Consider the following 22,549-nt stretch of genomic DNA (forward strand, 5'->3'; position numbering starts at 1 on the left):
TGGTGCAACCCAGCCTGCAATTTGATCTGAGACAGGTTTTCCAGCAGGAACCCCTGTGGTGGGAGCCAAAATTGCATCAGTGGAAGTTTGTGAGAGTTGGCACACTCCAGGGGCAACCAGAGGGAACTGAAAATGGGAATATGGACAAAGCAATATGATATCTCTCCCCTGAATAATCCAAGGACAATTTCATGCTTTTTCTGAGAAATGCTTTTTTTATTATTTAAGGTTGGCAATACTTCATTCTTTTCCCACTCACTTTGTTGAAGTAATAAACACTGATCACCACAAACGAAGCTTAAAAATACTTTTGGTATTATCAGATTATGACAAAACTCCACATTTACTTAATCTTTTAAGGCTCTTTATGAACAACAGGAGGGCAGAACTCAGCCATGAGATGTCCCCTGTGTGCAGGGTGTGTCCTGCTGCTTCACATGGGAATGAGCCCCTTTCCTCACAATCTACCACCATATGCTTTGCTGCCTGTCAATAGTTTTCTTCTAATTGTTCATTGTCTCTGACCTGGTTTTCTTACCTAGTTTTATTCTGTTTAACTCTGTTATCTTCAGAAGAGTACATTTCTTCTGATATACTCTGGCATACGCGAAGAGATGCAAGTCCTTTATCTACGCAAATACAAGTGAAGGCATGCATCCTTTCTACAGCTCATCCTTAATTTCCTGTCCCTCTATATCTGTTTATGAATTATCTATGAATTGGTGTTAAAGCTGAGAAGCAGCTAGGCTACATTTGTATGAAGTACACTCCATTGTTGTCCAACAAACTAGCAAAAATAGGTGACTATCTACTTGTCCATATTTTAAGGCACAGTTTTTAAGAGCTTGGATTTCTTTAGTAAGAAGAGTGGGTGTTTAAATACATCCAAGAACATTTATTTCCTGTGCCTGCTTACTTTCCCGGTGAGCCGATGCAATCTGCTTGGGGGGCCTGGAGAGATGAGGAAAACAGGATAAAAGGCAAATCCTGAAAGTTGGTGTGGAGAGAAAATTGAAGGGAAAGGACTAATGGTGGGCTGGAGGCAGCCATCCAAATTGACACTTAATGGAAAGGTGCAAGGAAGCAATGCCAGCGGGACTCGCATTGTCCCTTAACTGCAATGAGAGGGGACAAAGATGCGCCTTTCCTGTATTAAACACGGGAGGAAATGTTTTCCTCTCTCCCCTTTTTCTGAAAGCGAATGAGGGGTTTGACCAGCCCGCAGGTGCCAACAGGCTGCCGCTCGGGTGGCTTGAGAGCAGCTCCACTGGACGCAGAATTCAGGACCTTCGCCCCTCCAAGGATGAACTGCAGAGGAGGGGGGAGAAGCCAAACTTTAGCGGGTTTGTGCTCTGATCCCTGCGCAAGGCTCCCACCCCTCGGGGCAGGCACGGCATTGCCGGGCTGGGCAGGGCTGCGGGGCACGGGCAGCTCCGGCGGCAAGAGAGGGCTGAGCGGGGGGCAGGACGTGCGGCTGAGCGGCTCCCCCCAAAAGGTCTGACCCCCTGGCAGGGCCAGGGTGGCTCCGTCCCGTCCCGTCCCGTCCCGTCCAGCCCCTCGCAGGCGGTGGCTGGGGAGCTCCGCCGCCGCTGCCCCGCCGCTCGCTAGCTGCTCTCGCCTCGCCGGGGGCGGAGGGGCCGCACCGCCGCCCCCGCTATTTCAGCGCCGCTCCGCACCTGGCCCGGCCCGGGCTCTCCGCCTCGCTCCCTCCTCCCTCGCAGCTCCTGGGGCATGGCCGAGCCGGGACGCCTGTGCCCCGCTGCCGAGGGCGAAGCGGCCGCCGATGAGTTCCGCGATGTGATCCGCAGCCGCTCGGGTATGCACCGCACCGCTCCGCGCTCCCTGCTCGCTCCCCTCCGCGGGGCCGAGCGCAGCCCAGCGCGGGGAGTTCCCTTTATCAGTGCTTTTCCAGTTTGTTGTGTTTGCTGAACTTTTCCTTGCGCTGTTCAGCGCAGGAGGGACTCGCTGTGTGCATCGCGCATCTCGGCGTGCCGGGCGCGGCGCTCCTGTCCCTCTCTCACTACATTAATGTCGCCGTGCGGGACCTCGACAGGGTCCCCTGGACAGGGTCCCCCGGCTGTCCCCTGCCTTGGGCTGTGGCTGTGCCGCTTGTGTTGGCGGGCAGGTCGTTAAAGGTGTTGATGGGAACAACTGTAACTCTCCCCCGGAGGATAAAGTTTCAGGTGCTTGAGCCTTTTTTTTTGGTTTTTTTTTTTTTTGGCTTCGTACTGGAGAGAAAACAAATCCGTGGTAGTAAAGGTATTTATAGACCATTCAGCATTTACTCGTTTGCAGTGCAAGTCCATGCGGAGTGTGAAACAACAAGTTAAATTAACTCTTTTCGAACAAGCCTTAAAATAGCGATGTCCTTAGGCAGTTAAATGACTTTTTAAAAATTCTCTCTCTTGTAGTTGTATAAAACAGCAACAAAACACTTGCCATGTATTATGGAATAATTAGGGCTGGTATGGAAATCTTGATTTTGAAGTGTTTGGGTGGTAGTAAGTAGCACTTACACTTTCTGTGATGAATTTTGTGAATGTTGCTTTTGCTCTGGTAGTGTAAAGACACTCTTGCAGTAGTATTTGGTGCTTTCCCGTTGAAGTCTCAGTGATGCAGTTCCTGAAGATCTTTTGTATTTTCTAACGTTACCAACCTATTGTGTTTGTTCTCATAATAACTGCGTCTCCTTAATTTGTCATTTAAAAGGATGAGTATTGCCCATGGGGAGTAGGAAGTAGTGTAGAGTGCTTGTTTGGTTGTTGGCTTTTTTTTTTCCCCACAGACCTTCTTTTGGCTTCTGTGTCATGTCTTTTAACTGGGTTTCTGCGCCTTGAGAATGTGAAAGAAAAGAAGTGTCTGGTGAGCTGTCGCCACAGTCATTCCTGGTTGGGGTGGTTGTGTTACCTCTTATAGCAGCACATGTTCCTGTTCCATACTTAGCTCACTTACAGTTCAGGGGATGTAAAATGCAGACTGAGTGCAACACTGGGAAAAGCCCACTTCGCTTAAAGGCTTGTCCTGTTGGTGTATAATGGAGTATTTGGGCAGTTGCTGATTGTAAATGAGAGAACTTGAAGACTGAAAATATATCTTCAGGTCCATGTAATTTTCAGAAAGTGAAGGCAGTAACTTCACTGCTAGATGCTTACAACTCTGCACTGAGTGCTTTCTTCCCACATTTTTTTACTTATAGTTAGTAATTACTTTCAATATTCAGTTTGATTTCCCATTGTAAAGATCCATAATTGAGAACAGATGCTCTCTGTAAAGCTAGACAGGAAATGTTACCTATACATTTCCTAATTATCCCTTATACTCTCTGATTCGCTTGGAAAGTCTGTTTCCGGATCAATTTCAGTGGCAATGTTAGTTGTATCATAATAAGTGTAACATCTCAAATGGCTCTAAAATGTTTTTTTAGTTTCCTGCTATGAAGTAGTATTAGAATTTAGATGTTAGCAGTAGGCATGGAACAAATATTTGTGCTTCTTAATTGGGCACAATTCCCTGGTGTATTATCTATGATGAGTAAGAAACAGAATCAGTTTAAGAATCACAGAATTGCCCCAGATGTTTATAAGCCTGGAGAGATAAGGAAATTCAATTTCCATGGTAATATACATCACAGGTATACCCTTTTTTTGTGACATAACCCACAGTGATCTCTTACTCTGCTTATCTTTTGTTATTATCCAACTTTGAAACACACTGCTTAAAATCTGACTGTGGATTTGGGGAGCAGTAATGAACAGCAAATTAACACAGCTGTTGGCACAAGTAAAGTGAGAAGAACTTGGTGAGCTGGTGTGTACAAGCCTTGAGGTGGGTTCATCTAGGACTGGGGTTTCTCTGTAACCTATGACCTAGGTGAGGCATTTCTGGAGTTGGGATTCTCCATTTGTTTGGACATGCATTCTTGAACAAATTTGGGTTGGAAGTTTTAGGAGAGCATCTTAAGAGTGAAAGGCTGGAACAGCATAATCATAAACACACCTTAACTCTGTAGTGATGGTGAGGAGACTAAATTGTTCCCAGCAGGCACTTCCTAGGCCTGCAGAAAAGGTTTTGTAACCCAGTAGGGAAGATCTTGGTGACTGAAAATGAAGATAGCATAGCAAGATTGAGGTACTGGAGGAGCTTTTAAAGAGATCGTATCTCACTTGTTTTTTTATATTTATATGCTGTGTTTATATTAATTTCATGCTTCAGGGGTCTGCTGCCTTCTGACAGCTTCTGAATATGAAGTTTGACCTTTGGAAGGTGCAGGTCTTGTCTTCCCATGAAACCAGAGAAAAGATAGGGTACAATATGTTGCTGCATTTGGCATATAAAAATACTCCATTCTTGCAGATTTAAGGTCATATTCAAAGCCTCAGAGCACCAATATTTGATTAAGATGAATGGGTGATGCAGATAGCATTAATGTGAGCTTCCTGCTGTCAGTTCTAAGTAAAATAATTGAAAAAAGTTATTAGGAGTCACTTTATGTAATGACAAAATTTTAGTGTTTGCACAATTTACAGGAAAGCAGACTGTCATATTCTTTTTGTTAACAAATTTTATTGATCAAGTGATTTCTTGCAGTATATTACAACATACACAAAAAATAGCATTAGCAGTAAAACACCTACTAAATTGTTTAAAACACACAAAACAGCTGTATTGCAGAAGTTGCCATTAGGGAACTGTGACAGAATTGAGTTTTCCTTGTTGCATCTCCATGGGGATAATTTCAAGCTCTGATACTTAATTCATCATTTTTCACTCATACAGAAAGGCTTGAGTTACCTGAGCTTTGAAGAATATTCACACCTATGCAGAGCTTAGGAGAGAGGAATGTAAGCTGTGCTGCCAGAGAGAGGGAAGAATTTAGTGGTCCATGTAAGAGCTCTGCTCAGCATGTTCTCGTAATGTGATGACATAGGGAAATGGGTGTGGGGAAGTTTATTTTTGACTCTTGTATATGGCATGGTTATAGCATTTGTAGTATGAGAAATACATTTGAAAATATCCACAAAACCTGAAATCTGAGGTGCATGTCTGTGGAGCTTAGCCAATAATTTGTTTAAAGCCTTTTATCAGATGTTGCAGAAGTAACTTTATTACCTTGAGTATGTTCCTGGCCAGAAAATCCTGGATGCTGAATGCCTACTAGGGGAGGGAGCAATAAGGAAGGAGAAGTCAAAGCTAACAAATTTAATTGAAAGCATGTGATGTCTTGAACAGAGAAAATGGTTTACCTCTGGGGATAGATCCTCCACATCTAGAGGTGTTTGGTCCAGCCCTTAGTATTTTTTGTAAGGTTAGCTTTATTCAAATGCAAGTTACTGGATTCAGCATGTAAGACCCTGTTGTAAAACATCAGTCCAGTCTTTTATCTTTTGGTCCCTTCTGGCCAAAATTGTATTCATTTGTGTCTGCCTGGCTCTTCTGTTTAATGCTTGCCATCCAAACTGGGCCTTCCCCAGACCTGATGGACAAGCCTGTTTCTCTCTGGTGTGAGACTGAGGCTGAGAAAAGTCCTTCTGCCTAGCGCAGGGGCACTGGCAGTTCTTAAAATATCAGTGTTAAACCAGAATCCATCCAGGCCTTGAGCTAAGATTGCTCAGAGTGCTGTTGAGATAGTATTAGCAAAGAGACAGTGTAAACCAACTGCAAATGGGAATGTTAAAAGCTACAGTCACTTTCCAAACCATTAATAAGCATGCCAGTCTAGTAAGTGTGACTCTCTAATGTATTGTACTTGATTTCATGTTTGAACACATGGAGACCTTGGGAAGTGGATATTGCAGAGCTTAGTAAACCTATTTTGTGATTTAATTTCTCTGAAGAACATGTGGTTTCCATTTCTCAGAATGTCTTTCCTGGCTGTACAGTTAAATAGCACCATCAAGTCTCAAATGTATTTGCATGCTTGCTATGTTGAAAGAACACTTATTTTAAAAAAATGCATCTCAAAGCAGAGAGTGAGTGGCTTTATGCAATAAAAAGAAATCTGCATGCCATAAATACTTTCTCAAAAATTTAATGAAGATTTAGATTTTATTACTGTTTCAGAACTTAGTAACTGTAGTCATGATTAGCAACACAAAGCCCTCTAATTTCTTCAGTTCATATGCAGCCTTCAGAAAAGTGCTTAAGACCTCATTTGTTCTTAACTTACAGCACAAAATTATGCAGATCTGGAGTAAGCTGCTGCTTTAACTTAATGACTTTGCTTAAGAAAATGATTTGGTGTGGCTTAGGGTTTGAGAGTGAGGACTTGATCCTACCCACATTGCCTTCTGCTAAGTTGCGTGACTTGAAATACTGACAACTAGAAGACAACTGTTTTGTTCTGTACATACAGAATAACCAAGTGATTGTTAGGAATTGGCACTAAGCAGTGTTAGCCCAGTTTCCACAATATATACTTCCTTTTCTTTTGTACTTTGATGCCATTAAAAGGTAAAGCTGCAATGTGTGGTGGTGACAAAAGCAGTTAAATAGACTTATAGTGGTGGTTCTCCATTTCTTCTCTTCTTTGGGAGGCCCTCCCCGAGCTTCCTTGATGTGTAAGCTGTAGGCGATTAGAGAACTGTTAGTGCATATTCCAAACTGGGTAATTTAAGTGGGTGCCTCTCCCCTTCTCCCTCAAGCATCCAGAGACCTGACAGAGCTCCCTGGGCTCCTCAGTGCTCGGGATGTGCTCTGCCTGTTTGGCTCAAGTCACCCTCCACTCAGTGAGCAGGGAGATGTTAGCACTGTGTCTGAGAAAACAAATGAATTGACATCTGTATCTGCATAACAAGGTGTGTATCGAGAATCTGAGGTGATTGCTGATGAGAGGAACCTCAGCGGGCTGTGCAGAGCACTGCAGTGCTCACATGCTGGGGATGCTCACATGCCCAGGGCTTGGCACAGGGCTTTCCTTGAGCCCAAGGGCACCTGCTGCTGGCTGGGCTGCAATGGCATTCCCGGAGCAGCGCTGGGCAAGCAGGTAAGTGATAGCTCTGCTGAATGTATCCCGGCTTTGGTGGCACGCTGGCGTGGCATTGCTGCCCCAGCTGCAAGGGGTTGGATCCTCTTCAAAAATAAAAGGAATGTTCTTCATAGCTGCTGGAGTGGAGACTTGGCTCTGGTGAATCACAGCTAGAGCTTGCAGCGAGGGCAGCCTTGTACGTGGTGTGTCTATTCCTGCAAGTGCAGCATGTGGGAGGAATTGTGGATCTTGTCCAGAAAGGCTTTAGGGGCTGAGGGAAGCTGCTGCATAAAGGGAAAGTACAGGGTCATGGTCACAAGGCTAATGCATGTGTCAAAATAAATATCTTATTTATGCATAAATATTTTAACATACAACATTTGGGTTTGGATGGATATACTTTCATATTGCTTAAGGGAAAAAAAACCCCAAACCTCTGCTGATGAAACAGAATGAAACAGAATTAAAATGTGGATATAAACTGTTGACACTAATTCATGGCCTTGCCAGTTCATCTGTGGTTTTGTGGGACACTTGTAGCTTGCACAGCAATTGTAGGACAAAAGCTGCTAGTGATGTCATACTAATATCCTCCTGTACTTCATCCCACTTCTGGGCATAGATTAGTTGGATCTAATATGCTGAATGAACTAGACTTTTTTTGTAATATTTACAATCACAGCATGTAAAGGTGTCTATGTAAAAGGTGATTATTAAATGTGTGATTTAGATGGGTAAAATAATTTAATCCCTATAAGAAAATTTCTCATGAGTTTAGGGCTTTCAACTATTGTACTCTAATCAATCGTTTAGGTTTTTTTCCCAGATAAAATTAGATTATATATGTTTCTCTTGCTGAAATTAAGTTTCTGTCTTGTTTTCATTTTCTTTTATTTTGAGGTATTTCCATTATTTCTACTATACTGGACAGGCTGCATTTATTTTTTTCAGAATGAGGACCTAACCATCCACTATATAATATGTCCACTGTAGCAGATACCTTACTCTGTGGGACAAAAAATTGACTTTTGGTTAGTTAGGTGGATTTTTTTCCTCCCGCCTATTTAAGGATTTAAAAAGCATGGCATCTCATATGTTCAGAAGTGCTGATCACTTGCAGCTTCTCTTACTACTTAGCCATTTCAGTCTGAACAGAACTGGAGGGTATGAAAATCACTCCTAAGCTTTACCAAAATGTCTCAAAACTTAAATCCTGTTAAGCAGTAGTCTCTGCTCAAAAGTAAGCATTTATTTTTCGTTTCAATGGTAAAAGGTCATCCAAGCAGCAGCTTATTTACGATACTACATTTAATAGCTTGCTCTTTAAATATCTGTGTTTTTTAATTGCCTGCCTTCTGTATACTGTTGCCTTGACAACAGCATTTTTGTGTGCTAAGAAGTTCTGATATTTCAAATATAGATCTAAAGTAATACTATATGTGTCTTAAACTAGCTTTAGAACTGCAGCATCTGTAAACAATTATCATTTTTGCTGGTTGAGTGCAAGAATGTTGGTTGTGTTCTGCAGCTGATTCCATCCTGTGGATAAGTGCTCACATCTCATCATTAACTGTATACCCCTTGGACATTAAAGGTAATGGATTTATTTTTATTAAAGGGATCTCCTGCAATACGAATCTCAAAATGGCAGAATTTAATTCAACACTTTTTCTTTCCTTCTTTTTGTGTCAGGAATAATTCACTGACTTGAATGGTGATTTGTTTGTGGTTACCAGCAGTGGGGGGAAAATAACCACCCTGGCATTAGGTAATTTTGAAGTACAAATGCCTTCCTTGAAAAAGCTAAAATACCTCCTCTCATGGTACCAGTGTTTCTCTGTGGTGTCCCTTCCATTGCTGAGTCTCTGGAATTTGAATAAAGTCCCACCTCTTCTATCTGGAACTCTATGAGCAATGTGCTCTTTTGTGTAAGCTGGCAAATATTATACTGAATGTCAAGGTTAGTTTTTTGCTGTCCTTATCCTATGTGATTGGTATCAAGAACACAATGTGATTGAGTTATGCTGCAGGATACAATCAGATACCATAAATAGTATTATCTACATAGAGTGTTGGAAGTGGTTGCTGGACTGCTTTTAAAAAGCACTTTGGCGTGGATATTGAAGCCATAGATTGGATCATAATTTTGAAATATCAACCTGCTTATTACAGAGATAATACACTGTTTAACTAATTTATTGTTTAGAAGAATGGTTGAATTGTAAAGAAATATATTCATGAACTAAAGCAAGCTTATATTTTGTTTGTGGCTTGCAAAACCTGCTATTACCTTTTGCTCAGCCAGTGTGGGAGGTCATTATCAAAGAGGAAGTGCACTCATCAAATTATTTAGGGTGTGTGCCCTGCTTAGCAATTTTCATTTCCATCTTGTACTACAAGGAGAAAAAAAGTGCAATATATATCAGCCTTTTCCCAAACACTGTGTTCTACCTAAATTTAAGATAATCATGGAGGGAAAGAAGATGTCTAAAGAAACTTCTTTCAGAAGTTTTCACTGAGTCACAATGGTCCCAAATAAGCTTCCTGCAAAGATTATCTGGTGCTGTTTTATTTTAGGGAATACGATCTGACTTGTATCCTAAGGTATTGTATTAACTAGTAATCATTGAAGCAAAACTGTTGTTTAACTCTGATTTCATGACTTTGTGATGTTAACTTTTGGCTTGATGATGGAGTCTGCTGTTCTCATTTTCTCTAATGTCAAGGAAAACTTGCTGTTTTGGTGTTTGGAATTTATCAGACTGTTTGCAAATAGATTTATATGACGTTTCCATTTTGTCAGTGGAAGTACACTAGCATAATAAAGGTTGTGTAATAAATTTATATTCAATAGTCTGCCTGTTGTTGATGACCCACATCTGCCATGATCCATCTTCAGGAACTGGCTTCAGCCTTGCAGACTGCCTTTAAAGTCTGAAGCATAAATCTTTTACACCTGTGACCTAAACCTATTTCTTTAGTCCCAAGCATGCCTTACAAGTATAGGGACATCCTCTCTTTAGGCTGTCTAGCATCACAGTAATCACATATGTTCCTGAAAAAAACTAGCAGCTGGGAAAACAAAAACCTTCTCTACAGCGCTTTTGTTTCTGTGTTTTTTTTTTTTCCCCACGCACAATAATTAAGCTAATTCAATTAGGCTTTGTGTGATCTTTCCCCTTTTATCTCAAGTGTAATGTTTTGCTGAACACTAGAGGGAAATAAATAAGGATTGGCAATGTGCACTTGCAAAATATTCTTCAGCTGAGTGCTAGCTGCCTCCTCAGAACGATTTCTGGTCGTTGTGGATTTAAACAATTATCATTTCATTATATTGAAACTCTGGGAAAGTGTCACTGGTTCATAATTTGATGGAAATGTCACTGTGCTATCGAAAATTTGTGAATCTGCAGAGGACTTGCTGCTTGTTTGGGATTCTTTCCCCATGGGTTCCTGCACCCAACAGATGGGTGAAGGAAACTTCGACTGCGTGAATAAACTTTCTGGACTTGCTAAGTTTATGCTAATGCAGTCATATTTTTTTCTTCCTCTTTGTGATGCTGCTGGCTGGTGACAGCAGTGATGACAGTAGTGTTGGAAGATGCTCTGTCCTCTGGGGTGATTGCTGGATTTTGGGTTTTTTCATAGCTATAAAATCATCAGTACTGCAGGAAAGAGCTGGAAAGGTTGAGGCCTGGTGACAGTGCACCAAAATTTGCTACCTTCTCAGCATCTGCATGCTGGCTTGATCAGAGCTGTGCAGCCTGGGTGTAGCCTGAGGCTGTTTCTGTTGAGGTAAGTTCCTGCAGGTCTAGACTCTGAAAGCAGTCAGGGGAGGATTTGGTTCATTAGAGAGGAATAAAAGAAATACTGAGTACTAATTAGATATAATATCCTACAGTGAAAATTGCTAAACTTACCCTGCCCCCCTGGGGAAAAAAAACCAAAAAAAATATTTGTTTGAATATAACCAGAAGGGCAAATGTGATGGTCCTTAGGCAGTCTTCTCCCTTTCTGCTGAGTTATTCCAATGACCTTGTCTAGAACTGTGGTCTATGGATTTCTACCAGGTGTCCTGCTAAACAGAGAAGTGAGTCCACAAATGGAGTGATTTGCATGGCAGAGTAGAAAATTAATTCATCATGATGATTGCCATTTGGCTGATAGTTAAACAGAGGCATAGATAATACTAATGCATTCTTCCTGCAAGACTAAGTCAATTAAACCCCATGCAGCTGAGACAGATCCCTTTTCATCAAGATTTCTTTCAAGGCTCATGTGACTTCCTCCACATAATAAATTAGCAATTGGGAATGGAATACCAAAGTCAGTTTCATTCTTTAAACTCTTAATTTAAACTCCCTCAGGATACTTTGGGGAAAAAATCAGCTACAGTAGATTTTTTTCCCCTCCTTAGAAGTTGTGTCTAAAAAAAAAAAAAAAAAAAATCCCCTGAATGACTCATTTAGACTTATGTAAAATATTCTGCTAGAAAGTTCTTAGTGATGTGGTATGTCAGGATTTCAATCTTCTGTCGTGGGAAAGAAGAGAAGGTATGGTGCACAGACATGACTACTGCAGTCAAACAACTAATTCATATTCAAAACTTAAGCACTCACCAGGAAGAGTTTAAATCTTCTGCAAATTAAGGGTAGTTTTAAAAGATCCAGAGCTTACATTTAAGTACTGTGTTTTTGTGGCTAGGCTCTTTAAAGCAATTATTTCTGCTTAATTAATATGAACAATACTTCTCATCTCTTGGAGCTGCTGCAGTTTGAATAATACTTCCAAGTTTTAAACTATTAATTTCCTGAAATTGTTTTGCAAATTATTCATTACATAGGTTATAATAAAGGGGGATGTTTAAGTATCAATCTGAATAAACACTGTGAAATCCTGACTTTGTGATGAGAGATGTGTTTAATGCTTCCTGTTCTAAAATGTTTTGCCTTCTAGTATCCTAAACAGATAAGGCAATTATCAGTCAAACTGCAGAGATGTAATATTTAGAAATTGTGCTTTGTCTTTCATGAGTTCCTCTTTTACAGACGGCAGAGAGAAGGATTCTTCATCCCATCTGAAACTGAAATAACATTTTCCTTAAAGAGCAAATGTTCTTTGGGTATGAAAAGCAAGGCTCACCAAGAATTGCAGTCCTGGCACAAGAAGCCCAGATTAAACTGAGCTTGGGATCCCTTGCCAAGGAGATGCTGTGAGAGGGACTTACAGAGAACCTTCTACTCAATAAAGGTCTGCAGAGAAACTGTGATTTTAAGTGTTAAAAAGACCCCAAACACTAACCCAAACAACAAAAAAGTCAAACAAATGCCAAACCCAAAACAACCTCCAAGAACCTCCCCAGACAAACCAAAACAAACCAAAAACACCCCAACCCCAAAACCAACAAAATACAACAATACAACTCCCAGACATCATCTCTGCTTCCCAGACTGTGAGAGAAAAGCTGAATGGTTTTCCTGTACGTGGCAGTGTGATATGTTGCAGCTCTGACTTTGCAGTTGATTAACTGCTGTTAATCTGCTTGTAAGGAGAGAAACGAATCTGCATTTTATTTCAAATATGGATGGTCATTCTCTGATCAAATCCAAGTTTGCCCCTCTGTCACACCCTGACTGAATCTAATCACCTGAATTTTCCTGACTTCAGTGGTGCTTCAGCAGGTGCACCAACCTCAGGATGCAGGTATCTCTGCTGGGTACCCAAGAGTTTGGCTTACAGCTCCATCCTATGGAGCAGAGGCTCCTGGTAGGGCTTGATGCAACTTGCTGAAGTTGCTAATGGCTGTAAGTGAAGTTACAACTTCAGCACAGGCTGTCTTTTTATCAGAGCCTGAGGCACTGCAGCTGCCAGCAGCCTGAACTGTAGGATGGGCTAACCTGACATGTTAGTGACAGTGGCTGGACAGTGATCCCAAATCATCTGGTGATAGCTGCCAGCACTTCTAGAAGTGGAGTACAAGTGAAGGATGCTGTATCATAAAAGAGACCATGGGATGTGGTAGTCCTCAAGTGACTGGGAGTGTGGGTGGTGGGGTTTTCTGCTAAGTGGGATCCTTGTAGGGAAAGGAAAGGCTGGCTTGTGTGTTACAAACGTTCTGGCTGTGGTTCCCTGCCAGAGCAGTGTTAACAAAGGAGAGATGAAGACTCAAAATAGACAAATGTATTCCCTGTAAATAACACCATGAACGTGTGATGGTGCTACTGGTGGAGTGCTGCATTAGTTTAAGAAAAGTTCTGAAGATGTAACTGTAATACTACTTGAATGGGTGTACTCCTAACTAGACAGGCAGTAAACTTGTGAAGAGAAAGGTAGTGAAGAGAAAGGTATAGTAAGTTGAAATGTGAATTAATTGACAGTGACTGTGTGGGGACAAATATGCATTTATCTTCTGTCTCTCAGTTATCCATGATTTTTATGTTCTAACTGGGGAAAAAAGAAAAGTTTAATTTCACTTCAGTTTCCTTATTAAGTGTTTTAATTTAATTAGAATGCTTTTTGCAGCAGTTTGTGAAATGCATGTCAAAGTGAGGAGCAATTTCTTGTTTTCAGAATTTAAAGAGCCAAAAAAAACCCCTGGCCCTGCATTTAAACCTGGGTGGGTTTTTTGTTTTTTCGTTTTTGGTTTTTTTTTTTTTTTTTTCCAATAAGAATTTACCTGTGTAAAAGCTGATTTTGCAGGCATTTCATACAGATGTGAGTGTGGCTGGAATGAGGAGATCCCTTTAGAGGGTTGTTGTGAACCAGAAACTACACTGGCTTACCTTCAGTGCATATGCAGCTTATTTAATGAAGTGATGAGCAAAGTACATAAGCCTGAATACACTAAAAGGGAATGGAAGCTGAGCTTTCTTGATATAATTATGCCTGGGATTTGATCTGTTTTTTCCTTGTCCTGGTGGGAAGTTTATCCACTTACTGCTGTTCATAAGAGCTTAAGAAAGCTAAATTCAGCTGTTTCTTCAATGCATATATTTGCTCAAAGATATTCTATTCAAGCACAAACCAAGAGGCTTCAGAGTCAATTATCAAAATCAGTAGAAAATGCAGGTGTGTGAAATGTATCCCTTTACATACAAAACGTGTCTGGTGTTTTATAATGAACCAGCTCAAGTTTATATAGTGAGGAGTTTTGCACTTGACATCTGTATTTGCCTTACTTGAATGGTGATTTTCTATCTCAGTGTAGGAAAGTTTACTGGCAGTGCTATAGGATCACTTACTTGTAAAATATAGCACCACTACTCGAGTAGTGCTTGAGTTAACTCTGAGTTGTCTCGTAACACATACTATATCCTACACATGGTGTTGCCTGGGAAGCTTGGAATAGGGTTCCAAATTTCAGTTTTCTGTGAAATGAATGTCTTTTTGCTGACTTCTCTGATCAGCATATCTAAGATTTTTGGTTTTTTCCCCTGAAAGAATACAATCCCAGTGATTTTTGGTTTAGTGCAATCCTGATATATTCAGGTATAGGTTTCAATGCAATGATTGAAGTAGGGTCTTAAGAAAGCTTAATTTTTTTTTTAGGACAAAATTAGTGTATTGCAATATTTAATACCTATTCATAAGAATGTGTCTTAATTATTAGTATATGACTTCTTTACTGTCCAGAAATATCAATTGTAAATGACATGTTTAAATAATTTTTTAAAAAATCCTCCCAAACCACAACAACATAAACCAGTACAGAACAGACTTTACATTCTGTTAGTCAGTGAGGCTTACCTGTCTTCCAAGGTACATTAATACATTTTGATTTATAGAGCATCAACTTCCTGAAAGAACAACTGGACCATGCTTCTTTGTTTAGCAGAGGTAATTCTGAGATACAGCTTTATAATGTCATTGAATTATCTTGATAAATGCTTTTGTCAGGAATATGATACAGCTGTAATGAAATTGTGGTTCAAAAGAGAATTTGCACTCTTAACACAGATGGGAAGGGTACCAGTTCAGCTTGTCTTTTTACTCCTTTGTCAAAACTTAACAAACCAAAGTGACAGTGGAGTTGAAGGAGGGAGAGCTTTAACAAGATGCAAGTTGCCCCATGTCAATACTGTGTTTATTGTTCAGAATGTGAAAAATGTATATTTCTGTTCCTGAGGAAGCTTGTTGCAATTTTGCCATAAAATCATAACTACTTTGTTAACCATGGAAGAATTGATTTATGTTAAAAGCTGTGTATCCACCTGGAGTAGAACTGCATTATAACCGCTTCCTGAATTTGATAATACTTTATTTGCAAAAAACCACTTGTGCATGTGTATAAAAAGACATGCAAGGTTGAAAGCTGCAGCCCAGGAATGTACCTTGCAGGTATGTGTGCTTCTGCAGTCATCCCACCCTCTGGAATATCTGTGCCAATTGGAACAGCAACCAAGACAAGGAAAAATCTAAACATATTATTTAGCTGGCTAGAAAATTGTAGAGGAGACAAGATGTCCTGAAACATGGGAAATAGACTGTTCTTTCAGCAAGGCAAACCATTATCCTGGTGAGATTTTGTGGTCTATTTTTTTCCCCTCTTTGAAACCCTGTCGATTAAAATTTGGCTATACTGAATCCCTGTTTGGTTTTTGGTTTTGGTTTTTTTTGTTGGGTTTTTTTTGGGTTTTTTTGGTTTTTTTTAAGTATGAAGAGTCCCACCTTCGTTATACACTAGGTGCTGAAAAATAAGGAAAATAAGGATTAATCAGTGTCTGTTTCTTTGCCTTCTATCCATAAAGTTCTGTGCTGGGGACTTGTCTTCAATGATTAGCATTGGCAGCAGAGGTACAAACTTTTTATGTTAGTTCTTGTACAATTTTTATGATGCTTTCAGGGGTAAAAGGACATGTTGAGTCACAAATGTGACATTTAACAAAACTCTAGCAACTGCTAGTAGTGGCAACCCCTTTTGAGAGAAGGGGGATTGGTCTGAAAGGAGTAATCTTGGTTGAAGAACACCACGAGTGGTTCTGAAGAAGCCAGAACTCCTGTCCAGTGCTACACAGAAGTGTCCTGGACTTCCTCTTCATCAGGCAATAAATATATTAATAATTTTAACAATGCTACATGAAAAATTAGAGTAAGGGTAGTGGAATCTGTAGTTCATGGGAGGAAAAGAAGTGAATGCTTTCTGAGAATGGACATGGATTTTATTCAAGTGGCAAAAAACCCAAAAAAGCTAAAAAAAATTGAAAAATTCTAAAGTACATTTGGAAGATACGACATTGTAGCATCATGGATTTCTCTGTAACATACACAGAATACACCAACTTCTGGGATCCTGAATCTGACCCTTCAGAAGAAGGGGAGAATTGTGCAGATGGTACTGCAGCAGTGGATGTCAGCTAAACTGGCTCAATATTCAGGAGAGGAGTGTGATGCTCTAATTTAATTGTACAAAAACTTGAAGAACATAAACCACCTTGGTTTAAAGAAGTCTTTGTAAATGAGTTTTTTATTTGCAGAACCACACCTCCTGCTGTCAGGTTTGACAGCAGATTATGATACTAATCCTACTTAAATGGTTATATAACCAATTAGTGGTAGGTGTTATGAACTCACTGTAGCCTTGGAAGAGTTTAGCATTCAAGTAATGCATTGTTTGTGGAGAAGATTGTGTGATAAAGGTTGTGGATTAGAATTTTGGTCTTTTGCTTCTGTTTGTTTCTATAATTTGGAAGTATGAAGTCCCCTCTCCATTGCTAAAAGCATTGTCTATTTTCTAAATATAGCTATATATAATGCAGAAATCTTGAATAAAACCAATTCTTGGTCCTGTTATTCCTGTTACAGAATGTGGCCAGCTACTTGAAAAGACACTGTGATTAATTAATATACTTAGTTTGAGGTTAATAAACCCCTGTCTAGTAGTGAGAGGAGTTTAATATTGGTGAAAATCATGTAAATAACTGCCTAGCATTAAGAATAGGATCTCCATTGCTTCCTAAGATTGTTCTTACCATAAGAATCTAACACATCTCTGGTAACAACTTTCCAGGGACATAAAAAATGGAAATGTAGGTTTTGCAGAGTGAAAATACTCTATGGAGGATAGTGAATGACTGAGCTTAGAGAGAACTTACTGAGTTTAGAAATAAACAATGTGAATCACTTGTGGTTTGCCTCCTGAGGAGTAACCAGCCTTCTTGAGATCATAAATGGCTGATACCTCATGAATACTGCTGCAGTGACATTGCATTTATCTTAATTGAATCTTGGATGTAATATGATTAGCAGATAAGGCTTTTTAAGGCTCATGTTTGCTGTTATATTCTCTTGTCAAGACTTGTGGAGTAAATATTAAAATACAAGCACACTTTGAGTTAAGATTTTGGAGCCCATTTCTTTAAAACACAAGATCTAAGACTGTTGGACTGTCAAGATTGTTTTTGTGTTCAAAGCTTTAGAGTATATCTTGGGGAATGAAATGGAGCTTTTGAATATATTCAAATTCACCATGAGACTTGAACAGTCACTAGTCAGTTTTCATGCTCAATGCTACAATGAGGTAGCTAACCTGGTCAAACTACCTTTTTAAACCTAACAAAAAACCACCTTCCATTCAGCAATGTTTGAAGTGATGATCTCCAGCTTGTTGTGTGTCTGTTCTCTGATGGAAGCTATTAAAGGCAGATCCAAATAATTCAGGTGGAATTCTTCTTCTGCATCCATAAGGATTGACTGGAGAAGCAGCAGGGCTCCATGTTGATAAGAATCCCAGGACTGCTCTTTTATACAGTAGGTCAAATTTTTGTTGTCTGTTTTATTTGCAGCTTCAGATTAATGTAATTTTGTAGTTTAATTTAAACCCCAATTAGCTGTACACATATCTCAGGTAGCCTGACTTCTGGCAGGGATGAGGTGCAGCTCTTTCCTACCTCCAAGCCTGTTAGTGCAGTTCAGGTTTTGATTGAAGGCCAGCTGTAGCCTGTTTTCTGGAGGCAGTGTGGGCATAAAGATTATTGCTCCAGAGAAGGAGAATTTCCCAGTCTTTGGTCTGCTTTACAGTTTTGTGGTTTTCAGCTACATTATCGACCTATCTGCATTCCCTTACAAGATATGTACTCCAGCACAGCAGTGCAAGCAGTTCAAGTTTAATAGCTCTTGCTGGAAGAGGTTAAGAAGAAAAGATATGGAAAAATCTATTCATCTTTAGAAAGATTTTTTTAAGTGCTTTTCCATAAGAAGTTGTTTACATATTTAATGAATTGTAAACATAAACAGATATTCTTTTACAAGGAATACCTTCATCAAATATCTATTCAAAGCAGATGTGTATATTTTATAAAATGACAGGAAGACTGGAAGGTACTTGTCTAAGGAATGGAAAATTTATTCTAGAAAATGATTGAATAATAGATATGTAATTTTCTAGCTTGCATGTTCTTTCTGAGCACTAATGGCATTGTAGATCTCATAAGCTTTGCAGAAGAGTATTTTAAATCTTCAGACTCAATGGGGCACATATAAGTTAGTGTACATACACAGGAGTGTATTTGCATTGTGACTCTCAATCTTGCATACATATGTGCACAATTGAGTCTCTCATGAGGAATGTAATTTACAACTTACTGAAATTCTCTAGGCTATAAATTTTGGTAAGCAGCTGCTTTTTCAAGGTTCATGTCCTCTGTGACTTTTTGTAAACCTGCTTTCTCAAATGCTCCTTTCCATGAACCTCTCTGACTCACAGGAGACTAATGGGGGCATTCCTTTTGATTTACCACCTGTGCTGTAAATTCTCCTCACAAAACCCTGCTTGCTCCCCCTCTTCTTTGATGCTACCTGTAGTGCACTTTAATATGTGTTAACTTTTTTCCCTCTCTGTTGTTTTCCCTGAGTGACAGCCCTTGCTCTCGTATGGCAGCCCATGGCTGCTTCTCACTTGAATTTCTTTGCCAGATGATGTATTTCTGGTTTGAAGCATGTGGTCTCATACATCCATGAGACTCTCCTACCCACAGGTACAGAGTTCTGCCTCTCTGCTTCTGGTTTTTGCCTGGGCAGTGCTGGATGGCAAGAGGAAAGTTTAAAATATTCTTAGAGGGGTTTGGTAAACTTGAATGCTCCAAAGACTGCTTTTGTCCTAAGCCTCTGTACAACTTCTCTTTGAATTAGTTTGCAAAAGCCCTTTCTGGTCTACAAAGTGTATGAAATTGGGTTTTCCCTCTAGACTGTGATCCCAGCTGGAGTCTATCTGTCCCTTTAAAAGCTGGTGTTTTGTTCTCAATGCCATGAGGTGTGTTGCAGTTGGCTTTTCTTTCAGCAAGTGCTTTATATTACTCTAGCCTGTTGCTCCCTTTGAGTCAGTTATAATCAGGAGCAAAATTTATGTGGAGCAGTAAGTTGTGATACTGTGTACAACCAGCTGAAATTTGCAATGGCTTATCTATGGAATTCTTCCTGTGAAAGCTGTTTTGTACTCCCTCCCTCCCTATTGCTCGTTACTGCACCTCTGGAGTCTAATTTCAGCCACTGAGAAAATGACTGAAAGAAGGGTGAAATAAAGTTCTCTGCTGGAGTTAATGCTTTTATATCCACTAACTGTATAACTGGCCTACTTGTTGACATAAAGGAAAATGTCATGAGGAAACAAATAGCAAGTCCTGGCAGTTGTGCAGCACAGCAGCCTTGTGACAGATGAGACTGCAGTGGGTGTTGAAAGCTCCTTGCTTACTCTCCTCCCAGCCCTGCCCCTTGCCCAAATTACACTGCCTCTGATAAAACATTGCCCTGCTTAGTCTTGTCATTTGTTTTTTATCTTTCCTTAATTTTGATTTCACACCTATTTATGATCCATTTCCATGCTGCTTTCTCTGCCCTGGAATGACTGTGGGTGTAGTGTTGCATTTTGCAAAATACAAATGGAATTAATGTCAAATAAAAGTGGGATAAAAGAAGAGAGCTTTTTAAAATTCATTTTTTTCCCCCTAACTTCTGTGCTTCAGATGTTTGTTTTAATACTGGAAACAACCCAATTTTTTTCTGCTTTTTAATCCAGAAGAGCTGCAAGCTTAATTTTGAATATGTTCATAATATTGCTGAATGTTTGGGGTTTATTGGAGCAATTAATATATAATGATATCTAATGTATGATTGATTTTAATGAATTTAAGCAGATTATTTACAATATAGTGAATATTCTAATTGGATGTTGCTAAATTAGCATTCGGTTGTAACTGATTCATCACCACTGGTAGTGCTGCAGGTATGGTCAGCCTTGTTTCACTGTATTTGTTCTTCAGCTTTACATTTCATTCTTACAGGAGTTATCTAATTGCAATACATTTGCAAACAAGCCCAGGCATTTAAGAGATTGAAAATGGTCTACTGGGTCAAAGCACAGTAACTGAGACCTGTTGTGTGCATGGGTACCATTGCACTGCTGCTCCTATTGTGATAATTTTGCCTAATCTAATTTTGTTGGAAATGTTTTACTGTTCACAACTACCTGCTGATCCATATGAGCTGTGTGAAGTAAAGACTGTGCCCTCAAGTCTGTGGCACTGACAGTTAGGATCATTGTCAAGATGGCATATCAAGGGTGGATGTGATGGTGTTGGTAATCACGTGCTCTCCTTGCAGAATGACAGAAAATTAAGCTTCTGTATGCTTCACATAAGGTCAGAAGTACCCATGTTTATTTTAAAACCTTGAATGTTTTTCCTCTTGTAAAATAATCGCTTTGATTATTTTGGACTGGAGTGAATATCTACTTCTTAGCACTGAATACAGTTACTAGACTGTGGTAGTCAGGAAAGAGTAGGATGCAAAAGGAACCATAAAAATAAATAAAAAAGATGAATTCTGAATATTTATAAATATTTAAGTATCTATTTTCAGCAAAATATTTAAATGCCATATACACCACATAGTTGTGATGTTTTTAGCTAGATTTAGAGGTAGAATATGATTCTGTTTGCCATGTGGTTACTAGCACTGAGAAGGAGGCAGTGAGCCTTTGCTTCAAGCTGTCATTCTGAAGGAAAGCGTGAAAAGTTCTACTCAATTATCCATCATTAGCCACCACTTTTCCAGTGGAGGTTTTTTATCACAGCATTATATCTCTGTTGAAACACTAGTAATTCTTCAGCTTTGTTTATTCATGTTATCCTGCTGAGGCTGAGGGGCCAAATTTTGGGTTTTACTCTGTGGTCAGTTAATGAAATCCTCCTGAGAACAGCCAGTCGGGACAACAAATAAATAGCCAGCTTTGTGTTAATCTCCTTAATTCTCTGTTCTTCAGCCCAGCATAGCTCGGGGGTAGTTTTGTCCAGTTAACATTGAAACACCAGCTCTGCTGTATCTCATAGAAGGTGGTTCAGCCCTCCTTGCACTCTTTAGAGACTTTCCATTCATCCTGGATGTTTTTCACCCACCATGGTGGCAAGAAAGGCATTGCACCCACCCTTTGGGGCTCAGAAGCCTGTGCAGATCCACTGGCTGGGAAATGGGCTCCCTGGCTTCTCCCTGGTGACTGCCTGGCTTTCTGCAGGAGTCAAGCTAGCTTGTCTTCCAGGTCCTCAATAAGGAGCACTTGCATCATTAAATTCCAATATTTTATGCATTTTCATTGGCTGATGTTAGTATTTATGAAGCACTTTCTATTCAGAAGTTAGGGCAACACAGAACACCTTTGGGAGCTACTGTGCTATTACTGCCTTGCCTTATAGATGAGAAGGTAAATTGACTTGCCAAAGGCCATGCAAAGCCTCTGAGGGAGCCAGAAATATAGCATGGATCCATCAATGGGTCCTTTTCCCTGCACAGTAATACCTTTGCTTTAGATAAAATAAAAAAAAATATTGGAAATGTAAGAACAGGAACCATTAAAAGTTAATGCAAATGCAAACCATTTTTCTGGTGCAATTATCACAGAAGCAACCTCGAGAAAGCACTGTGTAGTGAGTTCCTTTCTATTAGTAAATTAATGCCTCAACTGTGCCATCTGACTGCCTGCCAGCTGAGTTTTGTTTAATGTTGAATGAGCCTGAGGCAGAAATAGTAAGTCCTGTGCCACTCGTGAAGCCAGTAACTATATGTTTTTCATTTTGTTTCTGTGGTTTGGTCCAAAATAGTGTGCCTGTGGCACCTAGAAATTAGATGTTTGTGAGTATGAGCCCACCTACACAGAGTGGGAACTGATTTGCAGTATCTGTGTTGCTAGGTTTTGGCAGGTTCATGTAAAAGAAAACAACTTTGATCAGCAGTGAGAGGCAAAGCATCCCTGTATGTGTTTCTCAGTCAGGGATGAGTACCCAAACCACAGCAAAGAACTGAAAGGATAATTGGTTTGAAAGTGGAAGTTTTCATCCTTAAAACTATGTTTGCCCTGTTGGGTCAGGGTTTGGTCATTCACTGCTCTGAAATGTTATAAAGCAGGAACATATTTTACAAGGAACAGCGCCTGAAATGTGAACTCTTTTTCAAGCACCAAAGATCTCCCCCTTGCTACTTTCAAAACTCGCCTCTCATATAAACCCTTCCAGCAGACATGAGACATCAGCAGTCTGAAAATGAGCCATGCCAAGAAATACCAGATCTATAATGATATATTATTGATGTGTGTTCCCATTA

The 22,549-nt window shown here is 40.0% G+C and overlaps 1 protein-coding gene across 1 annotated transcript in view; it reads left to right on the forward strand.

Annotated features, from left to right (window-relative positions):
- Positions 1-1,716: 1,716 nt before the first annotated feature.
- Positions 1,717-22,549, forward strand: part of DMD (dystrophin) — a 1,152,080-nt gene continuing 1,131,247 nt past the window's right edge. Inside the window, exon 1 of the mRNA XM_085049820.1 lies at positions 1,717-1,816. Coding sequence (XP_084905946.1) covers positions 1,732-1,816 — 85 coding nt within the window. The 5' untranslated portion in view covers positions 1,717-1,731. The remainder of the gene's footprint in view (positions 1,817-22,549) is intronic.

This window comes from Lichenostomus cassidix, chromosome 1 (assembly GCF_008360975.1).
Source record: "Lichenostomus cassidix isolate B80296 chromosome 1, HeHo_3.0, whole genome shotgun sequence".
Taxonomy (NCBI): domain Eukaryota; kingdom Metazoa; phylum Chordata; class Aves; order Passeriformes; family Meliphagidae; genus Lichenostomus; species Lichenostomus cassidix.